The 13,858-nt window shown below is 36.3% G+C and overlaps 2 protein-coding genes across 2 annotated transcripts; one reads left to right on the forward strand and one right to left on the reverse strand.

Moving 5' to 3' along the window:
* Positions 1-3,517: 3,517 nt before the first annotated feature.
* LOC121750250 lies at positions 3,518-5,589 on the forward strand. The gene is made up of 3 exons (XM_042144748.1): positions 3,518-3,721; positions 4,170-4,358; positions 4,765-5,589. The coding sequence occupies exons 1-3, from the start codon at positions 3,659-3,661 to the stop codon at positions 4,951-4,953; spliced, it is 441 nt and encodes a 146-aa protein (XP_042000682.1). The 5' UTR covers positions 3,518-3,658; the 3' UTR covers positions 4,954-5,589.
* A 754-nt stretch (positions 5,590-6,343) lies between these two features.
* Positions 6,344-9,274, reverse strand: LOC121750626. Its single transcript, XM_042145201.1, has 3 exons — positions 8,589-9,274; positions 8,185-8,352; positions 6,344-8,095 (listed from the first exon to the last, which is right to left on the reverse strand). Exons 1-3 carry the CDS (start codon positions 9,156-9,158, stop codon positions 6,449-6,451), a joined length of 2,385 nt encoding a protein of 794 aa, XP_042001135.1. The 5' UTR covers positions 9,159-9,274; the 3' UTR covers positions 6,344-6,448.
* Between the last annotated feature and the right edge of the window lie 4,584 nt (positions 9,275-13,858).

Here is a 13,858-nt window from a genome sequence, read left to right on the forward strand (position 1 = left end):
CATCACTATGCAGACAGTACAGATGAGAGAACCTCAGAAGACTGACACTACGTACTGAACGTGCTTTTTGCTTTGCTGCTTAATTACGACGCAGGATAAATACCAATAATAAGCATATTTGGAATTAGCTGAAATTCCGAATACATTCATTCTAGTTCTACTGCTGATTTATTATCTCATTGAAAGGAAATAATAATAAATATTTTAATAAAGAGAACTAAAAGCAAATTTCATTTCCAAACGTGAAAAAGAAATATATCCAGATGCAAACTAAAATGAAAAATGAACATTTTAGATTGAAAGGACTATCTGTGTAGTGTGCTATTCCTTACGTAGAACAATACAAATCATAGTTTAATTAGTGTTTCATCTAATTAATAGGCCAGAAATCATTACAGTTAAGTAAGTATTATTGATTTTCTTTTTAAATTAAAAAAAAGCCTCTTAGTATTAGCTTTCTCACCAAACACGATACTTGCAAGTAGGGATGTCAATGCAGCCCGTAACCCGTGGGTTGACCCGAATAACCCGTCAAATTTATAGGTTAGGGTTGAAAATTTCTAGCCCGATAAAATTACAACCCGATTAACCCGCAACCCGTTAGGGCCAGACCCGATAACCCGATAAAATTTCTATTGTTCTATTTGTTTGACTCCTAATTGGACAATTTCATTGGTTATTTTTATAATATAGATAACTAAAAAAATAACATTCAATTTTATATTAAACATATAAATTATATATTAAATTTTTATTAATATAATAATAAATAAATAAATTAGAAACTTCTAATTCATTAATAAATATTTAAATTTGTAAAACATGCTTTAAAATATTTAAATTTATGTTTTATTTTACTCAACTCTCAAATATTAGTATTTGATCATGTTTGTGTTTGATTTTAAGTATATATCTCAAATTTATCATAATTAAATATTTATATTTTATAAATATAACTAATTTTCTTCATTATTTATTGGATTGATCGCATGTTAATTTTATCGGTAGCAACCCGATTAACCCGTTGGGCCAGCCCGAAACCCGAACGTTTAGGGTTAGGGTTGAACTTTTATAACCCGAAAAAATCTCAATCCGATTAGCCCGCACCCGATTGACCCGCAACCCGAGTAGGGTTGGCTCGAAACCCGGTGGGCAGGCCCGATTGACATCCCTACTTGCAAGAGTGATGTGTAGTCAATCGATCGGGAAGAAGTGTAGAATTAGTGAATCTCAAAAAATAGCAAATAACGACCGTGGGACTAAGTATAGATCGGTCAATTACCAAACAATCAAGTCGGTAGATTGTGCAATTCAACAATACTAAAGTAATAATTACTCTATAACTTTTCGTATTCAGACCAAGAACTAAACATATACTCCGTATTATGCTAATTTAGTACTATCTAATTTTACTTGTTAACACCAAAAATAGAAATTAGGCAACTCTGCCACTAACATATTTTGTTACCCTTTATAAAAGCTACAGCAAAATCTAAAGAGTGCAATATATTTCTTCAAAGTTACAGCATGAATTAAAATGGATGCCTACGTATATATAAAATCAAATTTTGGACAAACTGTAAGTATGAATTAAATATAAAAGCAATTAAAATTCATTAGTCTTTATAACACATTACTAATGCATACAAATAACATAATATGTTATCATCTTCTCTTATCTTATTCCTACTTTAATAATTTAGTATTCCATTAAACTTGTAACATCCACCTATTCGTAGCACTGCATTTTAGACGAACTATAATATACTCCACCAATCAAAAACTCTTAACAAAACTATATAAATATTTGATTAACTTTTTGTCGACTGATATTAATAATGAAAATTTATCCTTTTTAGTAGTAGGAACTATAAACTCGTACACACACATATTTGTATAATAGTAAATTGATAGGATAAGGTAGCATTGGTCATGGGCTTAACTCTGACCAATTTCGGCATCGATATTCATGGGCTCCTTTTATATGGTACTGTGAAATTATCCATCATGTGCAAGACTCGTGAAGTAATTGAACAACTATATTTTGTGGATAGGCTTTCTATGTGTGACTAAAATTAATTGTACTATAATGTTGATTTAATATCCAACACTAAATTTAAAGTAAAGGTTTTAAATTGTGGAGTGGTGCTTGACGAGCATTATTCTTCTATATTCATAAGGTGCATGTGATGTCGATTTCTTTAGAGAAATCGTGTTTGAAATGATTTTGTGCATAGATTTTGTTATTTTATGGCAAAAATATCTATCTACGTCATAGTAGTTCATATACTCCTACAAGATAATAATAATAATAATAATAATCTGGATTAATAATAAATTGATGTAGCCCCAATGTTCCCTAACTTCCAACAAAAAGAAAGAACTACAACTCATACTCGTGTAAAGATATTTGATGGTTTCATCTTATTTTGACTTTTGGTAGTGGAAACTCAAGCTAATTAAATTATATCTTTAAGTTTAAAATTACAATTAACCCAAGAAAATATTGATATTGCCTAGCAACGATGTAGAATTCATTTGTCTACGAATCATAATTTGGCAGTTCTTAACAATTTAAGATATCTATATTCAATATTTGGAATTTGATGAATTCCTATATCTGATTTATTTAATTGCTGTTTAGGTGTTATACGTAGTTCAAGTGGACCTGATGGCATGTGAAACTAATAAGAAAATGATCCTCAAATTCGGTGAGACAAAAATGAACAAAATTGATTGGGATATTCAAATTCTGTTTTTAGTATAATACAACACATACAAAAGGAAAATAGCATATATACAAATGTAATCAAAATAAAAATATGTAGAGGCGACAAAATGTTTCCCACCTGAATATGCCATTAATGTCAACTGTGCCAACAAACATTACATTTTCAAACGTAGTAATCAAACATGATAAGAGCGGTCTCCATACGCAAAGACTCTGCACATGCCATTTCAATCCTTCAAAGTCAATATATGCATTGCAAATGTTTTTCATTTCATTTCCATTATATTCTTTGCTTGCTCTAATAATTAATACTAGCAATAACATTTTCCTTGCTAGATGCCCTCTTTTGCTGAGATTCCTTCTTATCTCCCTTTTTAACATAGTTATAAAAACACATTATACAAAATCAATGGACAAACATAAACATAAGAAAACAGAAACAAATGAGCATCACTTATTCTAGCGTTTCCCACCGACACTCATCAAATTCTAGCGTATATAGTTTAAATACGATGACTTATATTTATACAATTTCACTAGTATCACTATTGTCCGGTGACTATAAGACAATTTGATTAAAGAATGGAAGGGTGCCATGTAATACTAATCTGTTGAATTAATTTTGGTCACTTTTGTTTCGTCTGTTGTTACGTAGTTGTATTATTGAACTAGTACTTTAGTGGATTATAAAATAAAACAATAATAATTGAATAATCGAGCACCACTCGACGTGAACAAATATGCTTTTTTATCATTAAATTGTGTAGGGTGTTCGTGGAAACCTATATTTAATAGAGAGTCAGATACAGAGCGCATTCCCACAGTAAACCCATCACTCTCTCTCTCTCTGAGGCAAAGCCAAAAAAATCATCAGATCTTCCCACCGAAAGCAGCCCTTTCGATTTGCTTCGTGCTTAGAGCTTAAACATGGTTGGAATCTTCTCAAGGTTCTCCTCCAGGAACGGTCATCGTCGCGCTCAAAGTGCAATTGTGAGCTCTCTCTCCCTCTCTATAGCTTTACATTAATTAGTTTCTGATCAATTTCGTGTTCATCTCCAGTTATTCATTCATACCTTTATGCCTTTTGTTACTTGATGAATTTAGTTAAAACTGAACCGAGGAGACATTTGCTTGAGCTTCTTCACCCTAATTCTCAACATTTAGGTATCATAACGTGATCTAACACTGATTTTTGGACTTGATTTAACGCAATTCTGTATTTATCTACTCAAACTGCACTGCTTGATTGATCGGTACTTCTGTCATATATGTTGATCTGATGATAACTGATAGTGATGATTCTGATGATCGTTTTTCCGAATGTGATTGCTGTTGCCAGAGACCAAGTACTGCATGTTGTTTTTTGTAATGATTCATGGACTGCGTTCTTAACTTTTTTTTTGTGCTTGAGATGGTGATTCGTTTTGTTGACATACAGGATGCAAGGGAAGGGTTGCCTTCAGCTTCAGAGGCAACAACGGGTGCCATTGCAACAGCTGCATCTATATCTTCTGTCACCCATGGTATTGAAATCGCAACCGAGTTTAAGCCAATCGATCGCCCCTTAGAGCCTCTTGACAATGACCAACCAGTTCAGTGCCCGTTGCCCGAGCCATCAATTCTCAATGTAAGCTTTCAATAGACGTGACAAAAAAAAAATCATAGAATCTCATTTCCCCTATAGGAATTTGTTCTTGAAGTTTCATTCGATGATTTCCTTTTTTCTCTATGCCTGAGCTGTTTAATTCCATTATACTCTTACTAATCATAAGGATATGTAGAACTTTTGGTTACTGTGGAGTGCTGTAAGCTTAGTGTTACAAAAGCATGTCTCACATGGGTAGAGGTTATGGGGCCTTCAGGTTCTTCGCTTTCTTTTTGTTATTCTGAGCTCTTAGAATATAGCCACTCTTTGTTGTCAGATGATTTGTAACCACAGCTAGTCCGCATTTATGTGTTTATTTCACTCATTTCCGAGTTTTAGGACTGGATCAAATGTATTTCTCTTGAGATTGTTTCTTCCTGATCATCAGGACGGAAGAATATGGAAGGAGAGAGTATCTTCTGTTTCACAAAGGAGGAGTGATACGCCGGCCATGCAGAAGCGAACCTCAACCGGATCTGATACTCTCTTGAGAAAACCTCCGCTAGTGCCATCAATCAGTGCCCCGGAGCATAATATGCTAAAATTGCTAGACGAGTGCAATGCATCTGGGGTATAAAGTTACAATAATTGATCACAATCTCTTTTGCAGAATAGCTGTACAAAGCCTTGATCATCTTTTCATTTGTAGCCTTGCCTCTTTAATATATCACATCCAGTTCCACTCGTTTCATGTCATTTTGAATGAGAAACATGTCTCAGAATTTCCTACCTCAGCTAATGGTTGCTGCATCTCAATTACATGGTACTACTCTGAGGTACAATTTACAGACAACTCACGAGGAGCAATTACAGAAGCACAAGTACACATCACAGTTGCTCCGCCTGTGGGGTTGACTTAGTATTGTATGTTCGATGGTTCATCAATGGCTTCCTCTACCGATGCAGCTTGCCCGCCTTCCCGAGCACCCCACGAGTGCTTATGGTGGTTGAGAAGTAGATGAAACAGCAAAAAGGCTCCTTTTTTTTATGGCATTTTGAAGGTGGAAGTGGCACATCATGGAGATATGATATCACATTTTGCTACATCTTTTATTGATTTGCCTTCTTGGTTAGGTCCTTTTGGTATCGGTGCCGTGATTTTATTTGGGAACTCAACTAGTTGAGTGTACGTAACGATTTGTTTTCTATGCAATCAGATATGTTAATTAATGATAGTAATTATAATAACACTAGTATATTTGATTTCGGAACAGTTTCCCACTAACTTTATGTGAAGTGATAATTGCACCTGTAGCAAAGCCAAGTACTCCACTTGTTACGTAATTAAACACCACCTTTGACCTTCGTTGCAAATTTTTACTACTACAATTTTAGACGCTCTATTTTTTTCTAGCAATTTTGTACGGCAATTCTCAATTTTTTTATAATCATCATATCCATTAGTACTGTGGTCAATGATGGTATACATGACGTTATGGTTACACTCCATGTTAATATATTCATTAAATTATCAGGCCAAAATGGATGCGTTTGTAATCACGAAATCATTAGAGGTGTTGTTATAACTGAAACTTGTCTAAAATTTTAATTTTAAGATAATTAATCAACATAACATGGTAGTAATTGTTTGGCGGGTAAATTAAATCATAAAATCATTGACTTTATGAAAGAAAATATCTTAAATTATTGATAAATCTGTATAATACTCATCCGTAATCAGTAGCTTTTGTTTTTCGCTTTTCCTTTCTGTTTTTCAAATTCAAACTAAATATTAATGGAATGCTATATATGAATTACATTGCTAGGACTTAGTAGGGTCACAATTAAATTGTTTATACATGAGGTTTTGTTTTTATTTTTCAACGGTAGCAGTTGGTTATAAAGAAGGATACACACCCAAATTTGGTATTTTTCGCTCACATGTTTAGGAAGAGTAGAAACAGAGTTCACCTTTTTCATTATTTTGGAAGCTAAAATATTCAATTAGCTCAATGCAACCACACCAATTTACCTTAAGAAAGAGTCTGCATTAATCAGTACTATTAAGTATGATGTATAGTATTATTTGAAAATGTGATGAATTAGCATTCTTTGTTAAGCATGATGTAGTATTAGTTTACACCTTTCTTTAAAGCACGCAATTTGCACACAATGTTATGCACATCCACTTGACTTGAGGGATTCTCCCACTGCAAAACCTCCTTCACTCCTTTCTCAATCTCTTTGCTCTCTCTCAACACCCCATCCATGCAATAAACCAATGCCCCCAAACTCAACACAACCCCATTCTTCTTCCCTTCCTCCACACCATCACCTCCCTCCATCTCTAGCATAAACGACGCCGCGCTCTTCCTCATCACGTCCTCATCCCTTCCCAACCACTTCCCCCCGCCCGACTTCCCCATCTCCAGATCAACGCAGCCCTTCCCTTCCAGTCCCGCAACCGATTTTACCAAAATAACCTCCTCAAAACTCTTCACCCCACAGCACACAGCATCCTTAAACACCTTCAAATCAGACTCCACCTTCCCTACACCTTCTCTCCACATCTTACTATCCAATTCTCTACATTCTTGCTCCAAAAACCTTACAGCATGGCTCCCAAAATGCAAGAAATCAACCATTTTCAACAGAGACGCCTTCATCTTCACATAGCAAGCACCATGAAAAGGCAAGAACCAGAAGTTAGGCTCCACCTCAGCTTCCTCAATGAACTTCCCTAGCTCAATCACATCAATCCTCAGCTTCCTCATCCTCTCCTCGAATACCAACCTGCTCGAAGAATATTCAACGCTGACGGCCTCCACAGCCTCATGCAGCGAGCGCAGGCTTGCTGCCAGCTGCACCTTCGCCAGGGCAGAAGCCCTGGTGGGCTGCAGCAGAATATCCACCATTATCGAACACGACAGCCCAATAAACGTCTCGGTTATCCTAGCAATGCCGAACTCGGTAGGAGTTCCGAAGTTTTTCCTCCCTAGAATCAACAACGCGCCGATGACAGCAGAGACTCCCCCGGCCTGGCCGTACATCCTGCTCTGCCTCAGGAAGCAGCTGAAGATAAACCACGGCAGCAGCGACACGAACCTTATTTTAACATAGCTTTCGAAGACGAAGCATCCGATCACTCCATATACTGTTCCAAGAACCGTCCCCTGAGCTTTGATGTTCGCGACTTTGAACGTGGCTTCCCTCGATGAGGCAAGGCTTATCGCGACTGGAAGCCCAGACCAGAATCCGTTTTCCTTGCTGTATATCAGCCCGAAAAACACAGCGAATCCTAATGACAGAGAGCATCTTAAAGCAGGCATTAGTCTCCCTTTGCTCCATAGCTTGAGCAGGATTATTTCCTTCTGTTGTGCCTGTTGTTTCTGATCAGAGGGATTCGGATTCAGGGATGGTTTGGAGTGGAGGAGTTTGAGGCAGAAGAGGAAGAACAGAGAGGGCAAATCCTTGAGGTTTAGTGAAGTTGGCTGAAGTGTTTGGAGGAACTTGTGTTGTTTTTCGCTATCTTCAGATTGTGGGAGGATTGAGTTTTGTAAGGCCATGTTCTTCACTTTGTTCAGGATTTGGTCTTCGGCCCAAGATAAATCGTGTTTGAGTTGTGCGTCTTTCATGAATGAGACTGGGAATTCGGAGCAGTTTTCGAGAGCGTTTTCCATTCCTCTCAGGATTGTCTCCAGGCCTTGCAATGGCTGTGCTGGATTTTTCTTGTATGATTTTAGAAACTTGATTGGTTCTCTCTCCCATTGCATGCTTTCCTGCTCACATTAATAATCATTTATAAGCATACTATTCTTATTCATAATCATAATAATATCAGTAATTTTTAGTGTTAATAAATATGTACTTGTTTGGATTTAATGCAATGGAGAAATTTATTTGCTGCCTTGTTAAGAGATTTGGCTTGACAGATCAAAATCTTGGGTGATGACTTGTCTTCCGCTGAAAACGCCTTTACGAATAGCTTCAATCTCTCGGAAGCATTGTCGATATACAGTTTGCAATTTTCTGTCACCTGTGACATTCAACAAAAAAACCATAAAGTTCGGTTAAATTCTAGTCTGTCCGCCAACTTTTAGTAAAAAAATTCAATTGTGCTATTGTTAATGTTTTTCAACTCTACGGCGTTACTTTCTGTATAGACGACATCGTATAATTCAGTGACAATGACATCCAAAAATTCAAAATTCATGATTTTTTCGATAATTTGAATGATTCAAAAGCATGCATGCAAATTTCATGCATGGTTACCTGCCAATAGGCCAAGCTAGGAAATGGAAGCAGAAGGGCCAAAACGCAGGCCGCCACGCCGAGGGCGGTGCTGGCGGCGAGGTGGAGCGGGTGCATGACGGGCTTGGTGCGTCCGCCGTTGATGAAGGCGACGACGTACACGAGCACAATCTGGCCGAGTGCTATCCGCTTGGCAACGAGGTGCGTGCCCTCGAGCAGCGCCACGACGAAGGCGCTGACCGCCACCACCGCGGAGGTGGTGGCGGCAGTGAGCCTTCCCGGGCCGATGAGCCACAAGCTCAGGATGCCCGGGAAGACACCCAGCGCGGTTGCATAGAGGGCCAGCCAGCAGCCGCGAAGGGTGTCGCCCAATGTGGCGTCGGTGACGATGAGGATGACGGTGACGTAGGAGAAAGCCGGGAAGGCCACGTGGCGGGTTATGAATCCCGGGCCGTAGAGGGTGGCCACGCCCACTATGGTGCACGCCAGCGCCATGCGGAAGGCGGAGGCGAGGCAGCGCCGCCACATTTCTCTGGCACGGTCTTGTTGATATTGGGAGGTGGCGGAGGCGGCGGCTGTGGTGGTTGCCATTGGTGAAGGTTAGAGAGGTGGAGCTTGTTGAATGAGGAGAAGGGGGTTTATGTAAAGGAAGATTTGGAAGGTTTTCTTGATCCTTGATGATGACAAAGGGTCATTTCTAACGAAAATTCTTTTTGGCAATATTATAAATTTATAATGGGAGAAGTTCGTTAAAGCAGATTATTTGTTAGGTTTATTTTTTTATTACAATGTATGGGAATTCATTAAATTCTTGAAAAGGACAAAGCAATATATCATATGCATAAAGCTATGTTATGGATTTCTTTGGTGGAGGTTGTGTGTTTTTCACATAGATACAAAATGAATATAGACATGGTATCCAGCCTCCATATACCCACTTTGTCTCGACTGCTAATAAAGAAAGCTCAAAAATAAAATATATGTATACATAAAGCTAAGGCACATTTGTATTTTTGGATAAAAGAATAGGAACCTTGTTTGTTGGCGTTTTTTAATGGCTGTCGCAAGAAAATCTGCCAATAGGAAGAAAGAAAGGAAGAAAAAGGAATTGTGTGCTGCTTGTTTTGGTGCATGAAGTAATAGTATTATATTAGGAGATGAGATACAGTGTGATTATGCTTTGTAATTAATTAATACTCCTACCTTATTAATAGCTAGGATTTGATGAGAAAAGGGGGTGTTAAATTTGGCACATGTGCGTGAGGGTGGTGCTTAGTGAAATCATCATGATTTCGGTTTTGCATTAGTATGTTACAGAAGTGATTAAAGTGGAAAAATAATGACCCTACTGTTTTAGATTTAGCTGCTAATTAAGAAGCAAATGGGAAACGCATGAGAGAGAGAGGTTGGTGTAATGATGATGAGATTAAAGATGTTAGAGCATCCCCATCGGACACTCTCCGGGGCGGATGGCGTCCGTGCCAGCGGCGCGACACAGCCCCGTCCGCCGTTGTCCTTACGCCAACGGCACGGCCCTACTTGATAATAAGAGTACGTCCGTGCCGCTGAACATGGCGACATGGCAGCGTGCGATTGGCCGTTGTAATTTCCTTTTTTTAAATAAAAATAATAATACTAAAAATTTTAAAAAATATATTTTCAGATTCCCAAAAAATATAGCCGTTTATTACCGTTTTTTGAATTTTTAAATTTTTTTTAAAAAAATTAATTATGTAATTTTTAATTTTTAGGATTTGACTGTGTAATTTTTAATTTTTTAGTAGTTTGTAATAGTATTCCGGGTATTTTTAATGCATTCTAATATTGTGGAAATATTTTTATTTAAATTGAATAATAGAATGGTGGGACCCTTGAGCATATCCTTGCGGAAGAGCATGGATGTGGGTGTTATGCTCTTGGAGAAGAGAATGGAGTAAAAAATGAATAAAAGTGGATCCGGACCCACTTCCTTGCGCATGGATGGGGATGCTCTTATGGGGCACTTAAGATGGCTACTACAGCACATGATATGGATGAATGATGATCATGCTTATCATCTCATTTCATTTTATAGTACCTTTGTACTTTTCTACCCCTTGATATGAATTTTCAGAAATACTCCATGAAAGAATAATGAAAATTTAATAAAATGTGAATTTCACTTTTATATACTGCAGTACTATGGGATGTGATCCATTGCTAACTTTTCTTAAGTTGCTAACTTGCTAACTCATCACCGTAGTGTATTAAAAATGTCAACACGATCACATTAAAATGTCAACACATATTTGTGTTGACATTTTAATAAACTGTGTTTATATCTAAATATTAATGTCAACACAATGTATTAAAATATCAACTTAAGTTTATGTTGACATTTCATTATCATCGTATTGACATTGTAAATACACTATGCTGATGAGTTAGCAACGGATCACACCTCATTATACTATTATTATAAATTGGATTGGATATGGCGCTTTGTTTCTACTATAGCCCGCAAACGAGACAAGAAAGATGAATAACATTTGTAAAACTATTTGTGATAAATTTAATTAGACTTCGTAATTGAACTCTTAATTTCACTGCAAAGTTATAAATTGTGAAAAATACCACTAACACTGCCGGCTGCTTAATTGTAAAGTTACACCACTATGCGAGTCCATTGGCAAGGCAAAACCAAGTACTTGAACAAAACCATCATCTAAATGAAAATGCCTTTATATAGTGGTAAAACGTGTTACGCCTCTTAATTTCGCAAAGTGATCGTGCCCCAAATATTTAGTCAAAATTCAATACTCATAGTCTGATTTTAATCAAGGGCGGACGCAAGATTTGTTACAAAGACAATGGTGATATACTTAGATATCATTGAGATTGCATCATCCCAATTTGCCAACGTTGCATTTATTTCAATTAAGATTACTTTATTTGTTTACTAATCTCATCCAAATTTCACGACTTAATCAGAAAAAGTTTATTATACTTTGTTTGTAAGTTTGAGCTACTTTCTGTTTCAGACGGTGGATTAATTAAAGTTATTTTAGTCCTCAAAAGTCTAGGTCTCTCCACTTAGATATACTTAGTGCTTTGAGCAAGAATTATAGTCTAATACTATAAAGTATAATGAGCTCGAATCTTTTGAATACATTTTTGACTACGTATAAAAATATATTATCAATAAATTCGGCATAAAAGTTCCATGAAAATTTGAAATGAAATTATATGATACGAGTCAATTCTCGAGTATATAACCAACCACTAATAGATGGCACATGCTACCTCGTTTAAATATTTTTGACAGTACATCAACTAGAGATGAACTATTAGTTTTGTACTTGTAAGTATTAGTATTTAAAAATACTACTCCAATATCGAATCCAACAGTTGATAAATGGAGTAATTTGAATTATAAATAACCAACAGTCCAACACATTGAAAACGCATTTACCTACTAAACACTCAACACTAAATCATCAAGGCGTTGAACACTCAACGACGCATATTAGTGAATACTGAATTAAATAGTATAGTTTGTATTTGTATTTAAATACTAATCGAATCTAAAAAAATAGTATTCCAATTTAAATCCAAGTAATTTGAATACAAGTGCGGAATGGATTCCACATTGTTTGAGTTGTTAATAGCTCGTCAAAAAAGCCATAATACAATATAAGTACATATATTTCCACGAAAACAAAAAAAATAAAACCAAGAGGCGAATATGGTGTAGATAAATAAATAAATAAAAACAATAAAAGAATATTCTTTTAGAAAAGAAGAAGAAAATGGTGGCGCATGTCATAATCCATTTTGTAGCACAAACGCGACATGAAAAAAGTAAATGTTTATGAAATTAATGATTAATGAGAATTAGGTATGCAAATTAGGATGCCCCCATTTGAATCGTACGTACCATCACGTACCTAATTTAGTTTGATGTGGATCCAACTCAATTTTTCAACAATAACAAATTTCACATGGAATTTATTTTTTTAGAAAAAACTTATGACAATTTCTGTAATGGGAACTTATAAAATTATGCTAAGTCATGAGATTATTACTCTCCTTTTCTCCTACAAATATACACTCATAGTTCATTAATCTTGTGTATGAGTAAAACTAAAGACATGTTACATAAAACAACACCTTTTTTTTCTTTTTTGTTGATCAAGAGTATCATTTTCATCAGGGTAAAATATCTGTAGCTACAAAGGAATCAACGAACAATATTTACCTCTGGCTACATATTTTTCAATATTTCAATAAAAACATAAAATTTAAATTAGCACCACCCTCCTACCCTAGTACAAGGTGCAAAAACTCACTTCATAGAATGCCCCTATCAAGGGTGTTTATTTGAGGAAAGAATTTTTGAAGTTGGGTTTGGTATCCATTAAATTTGGGTGCATAAACATTGACACAAAATGAAACGGTAGATTTGGGTAGAAGAGAGTGAGTGGTAGTGTGTGTGTGTGGACAAATTAGTTAGATTAGGTCACGTCTATAACTATTATTAGTTCAAGCCTCGAAAGGCCATAAAAATACAATCGTACAATTACTTTTTAAACTCTGCATATTCATCAGCTGTGCTGTTCCTGCAGAGAAACCACAAGTTTAGATCCAAAGTGGATTCCAATTGGAATTGGTAGATTTAAGTTGAATCATACTAATCTGGAAGCGGTTGTAGTAGTATTTGAAAGAGTATGTGAATTGAATTCCCATTAGGAGCACTAACTCACGCTTCTGCTCCCATTATCGCTATCACCTATTTTTAATTGCACACCGCCACCACCAACTTCTATCCAAAATATCTACTCATACACTCAAACTGACTGACAGTACATGTATAACTACAGCTTTGGTAATAATGCATGTCATACCCTCTCTATCACACCATCATTCTCACATTCTGTGTAAGCAACCTGAAATCAACCTCACCAGCCTAAAGAGATTGGTGAAATTGTTGGCACTACATGCTACTCTAATCAAGCCAGTCATTTTCTTTCTTGTTCATTATCAGACAGCCCTCAAAGTTCAAATACATGCATCTCTTGTTCACAAAGCACATGGAAGCTCTCTCTACTCAGACACCAGTTTCAACTCTCAATCTAAACTGGCATAAATCAACATACTCCATTTTGGCTGTTGCAATTGTCTCTCAAATGTAAACACATTTCAAAGCACAACTAAAGCATAGCAACCACAAACTTCACAAACACCAAAAACTTCAAAAATCTTCCAATGTATTACTAGTAATTGCATATGATCCCCAATCCTATAATTTCAAG

Source organism: Salvia splendens, chromosome 10 (assembly GCF_004379255.2).
Source record: "Salvia splendens isolate huo1 chromosome 10, SspV2, whole genome shotgun sequence".
In the NCBI taxonomy this organism is placed as follows: domain Eukaryota; kingdom Viridiplantae; phylum Streptophyta; class Magnoliopsida; order Lamiales; family Lamiaceae; genus Salvia; species Salvia splendens.

Coding starts and splice junctions, on each gene's coding strand:
- LOC121750250 (XM_042144748.1), top strand. CDS start 3,659: ATGGTTGGAATCTTCTCAAGGTTCTCCTCCAGGAACGGTCATCGTCGC. Junction 3,722..4,169: donor GTCGCGCTCAAAGTGCAATT/GTGAGCTCTCTC, acceptor GTTGACATACAG/GATGCAAGGGAAGGGTTGCC. Junction 4,359..4,764: donor CCGAGCCATCAATTCTCAAT/GTAAGCTTTCAA, acceptor CCTGATCATCAG/GACGGAAGAATATGGAAGGA.
- LOC121750626 (XM_042145201.1), bottom strand. CDS start 9,158: ATGGCAACCACCACAGCCGCCGCCTCCGCCACCTCCCAATATCAACAA. Junction 8,353..8,588: donor CTAGCTTGGCCTATTGGCAG/GTAACCATGCAT, acceptor TGAATGTCACAG/GTGACAGAAAATTGCAAACT. Junction 8,096..8,184: donor ATTGCATTAAATCCAAACAA/GTACATATTTAT, acceptor TAATGTGAGCAG/GAAAGCATGCAATGGGAGAG.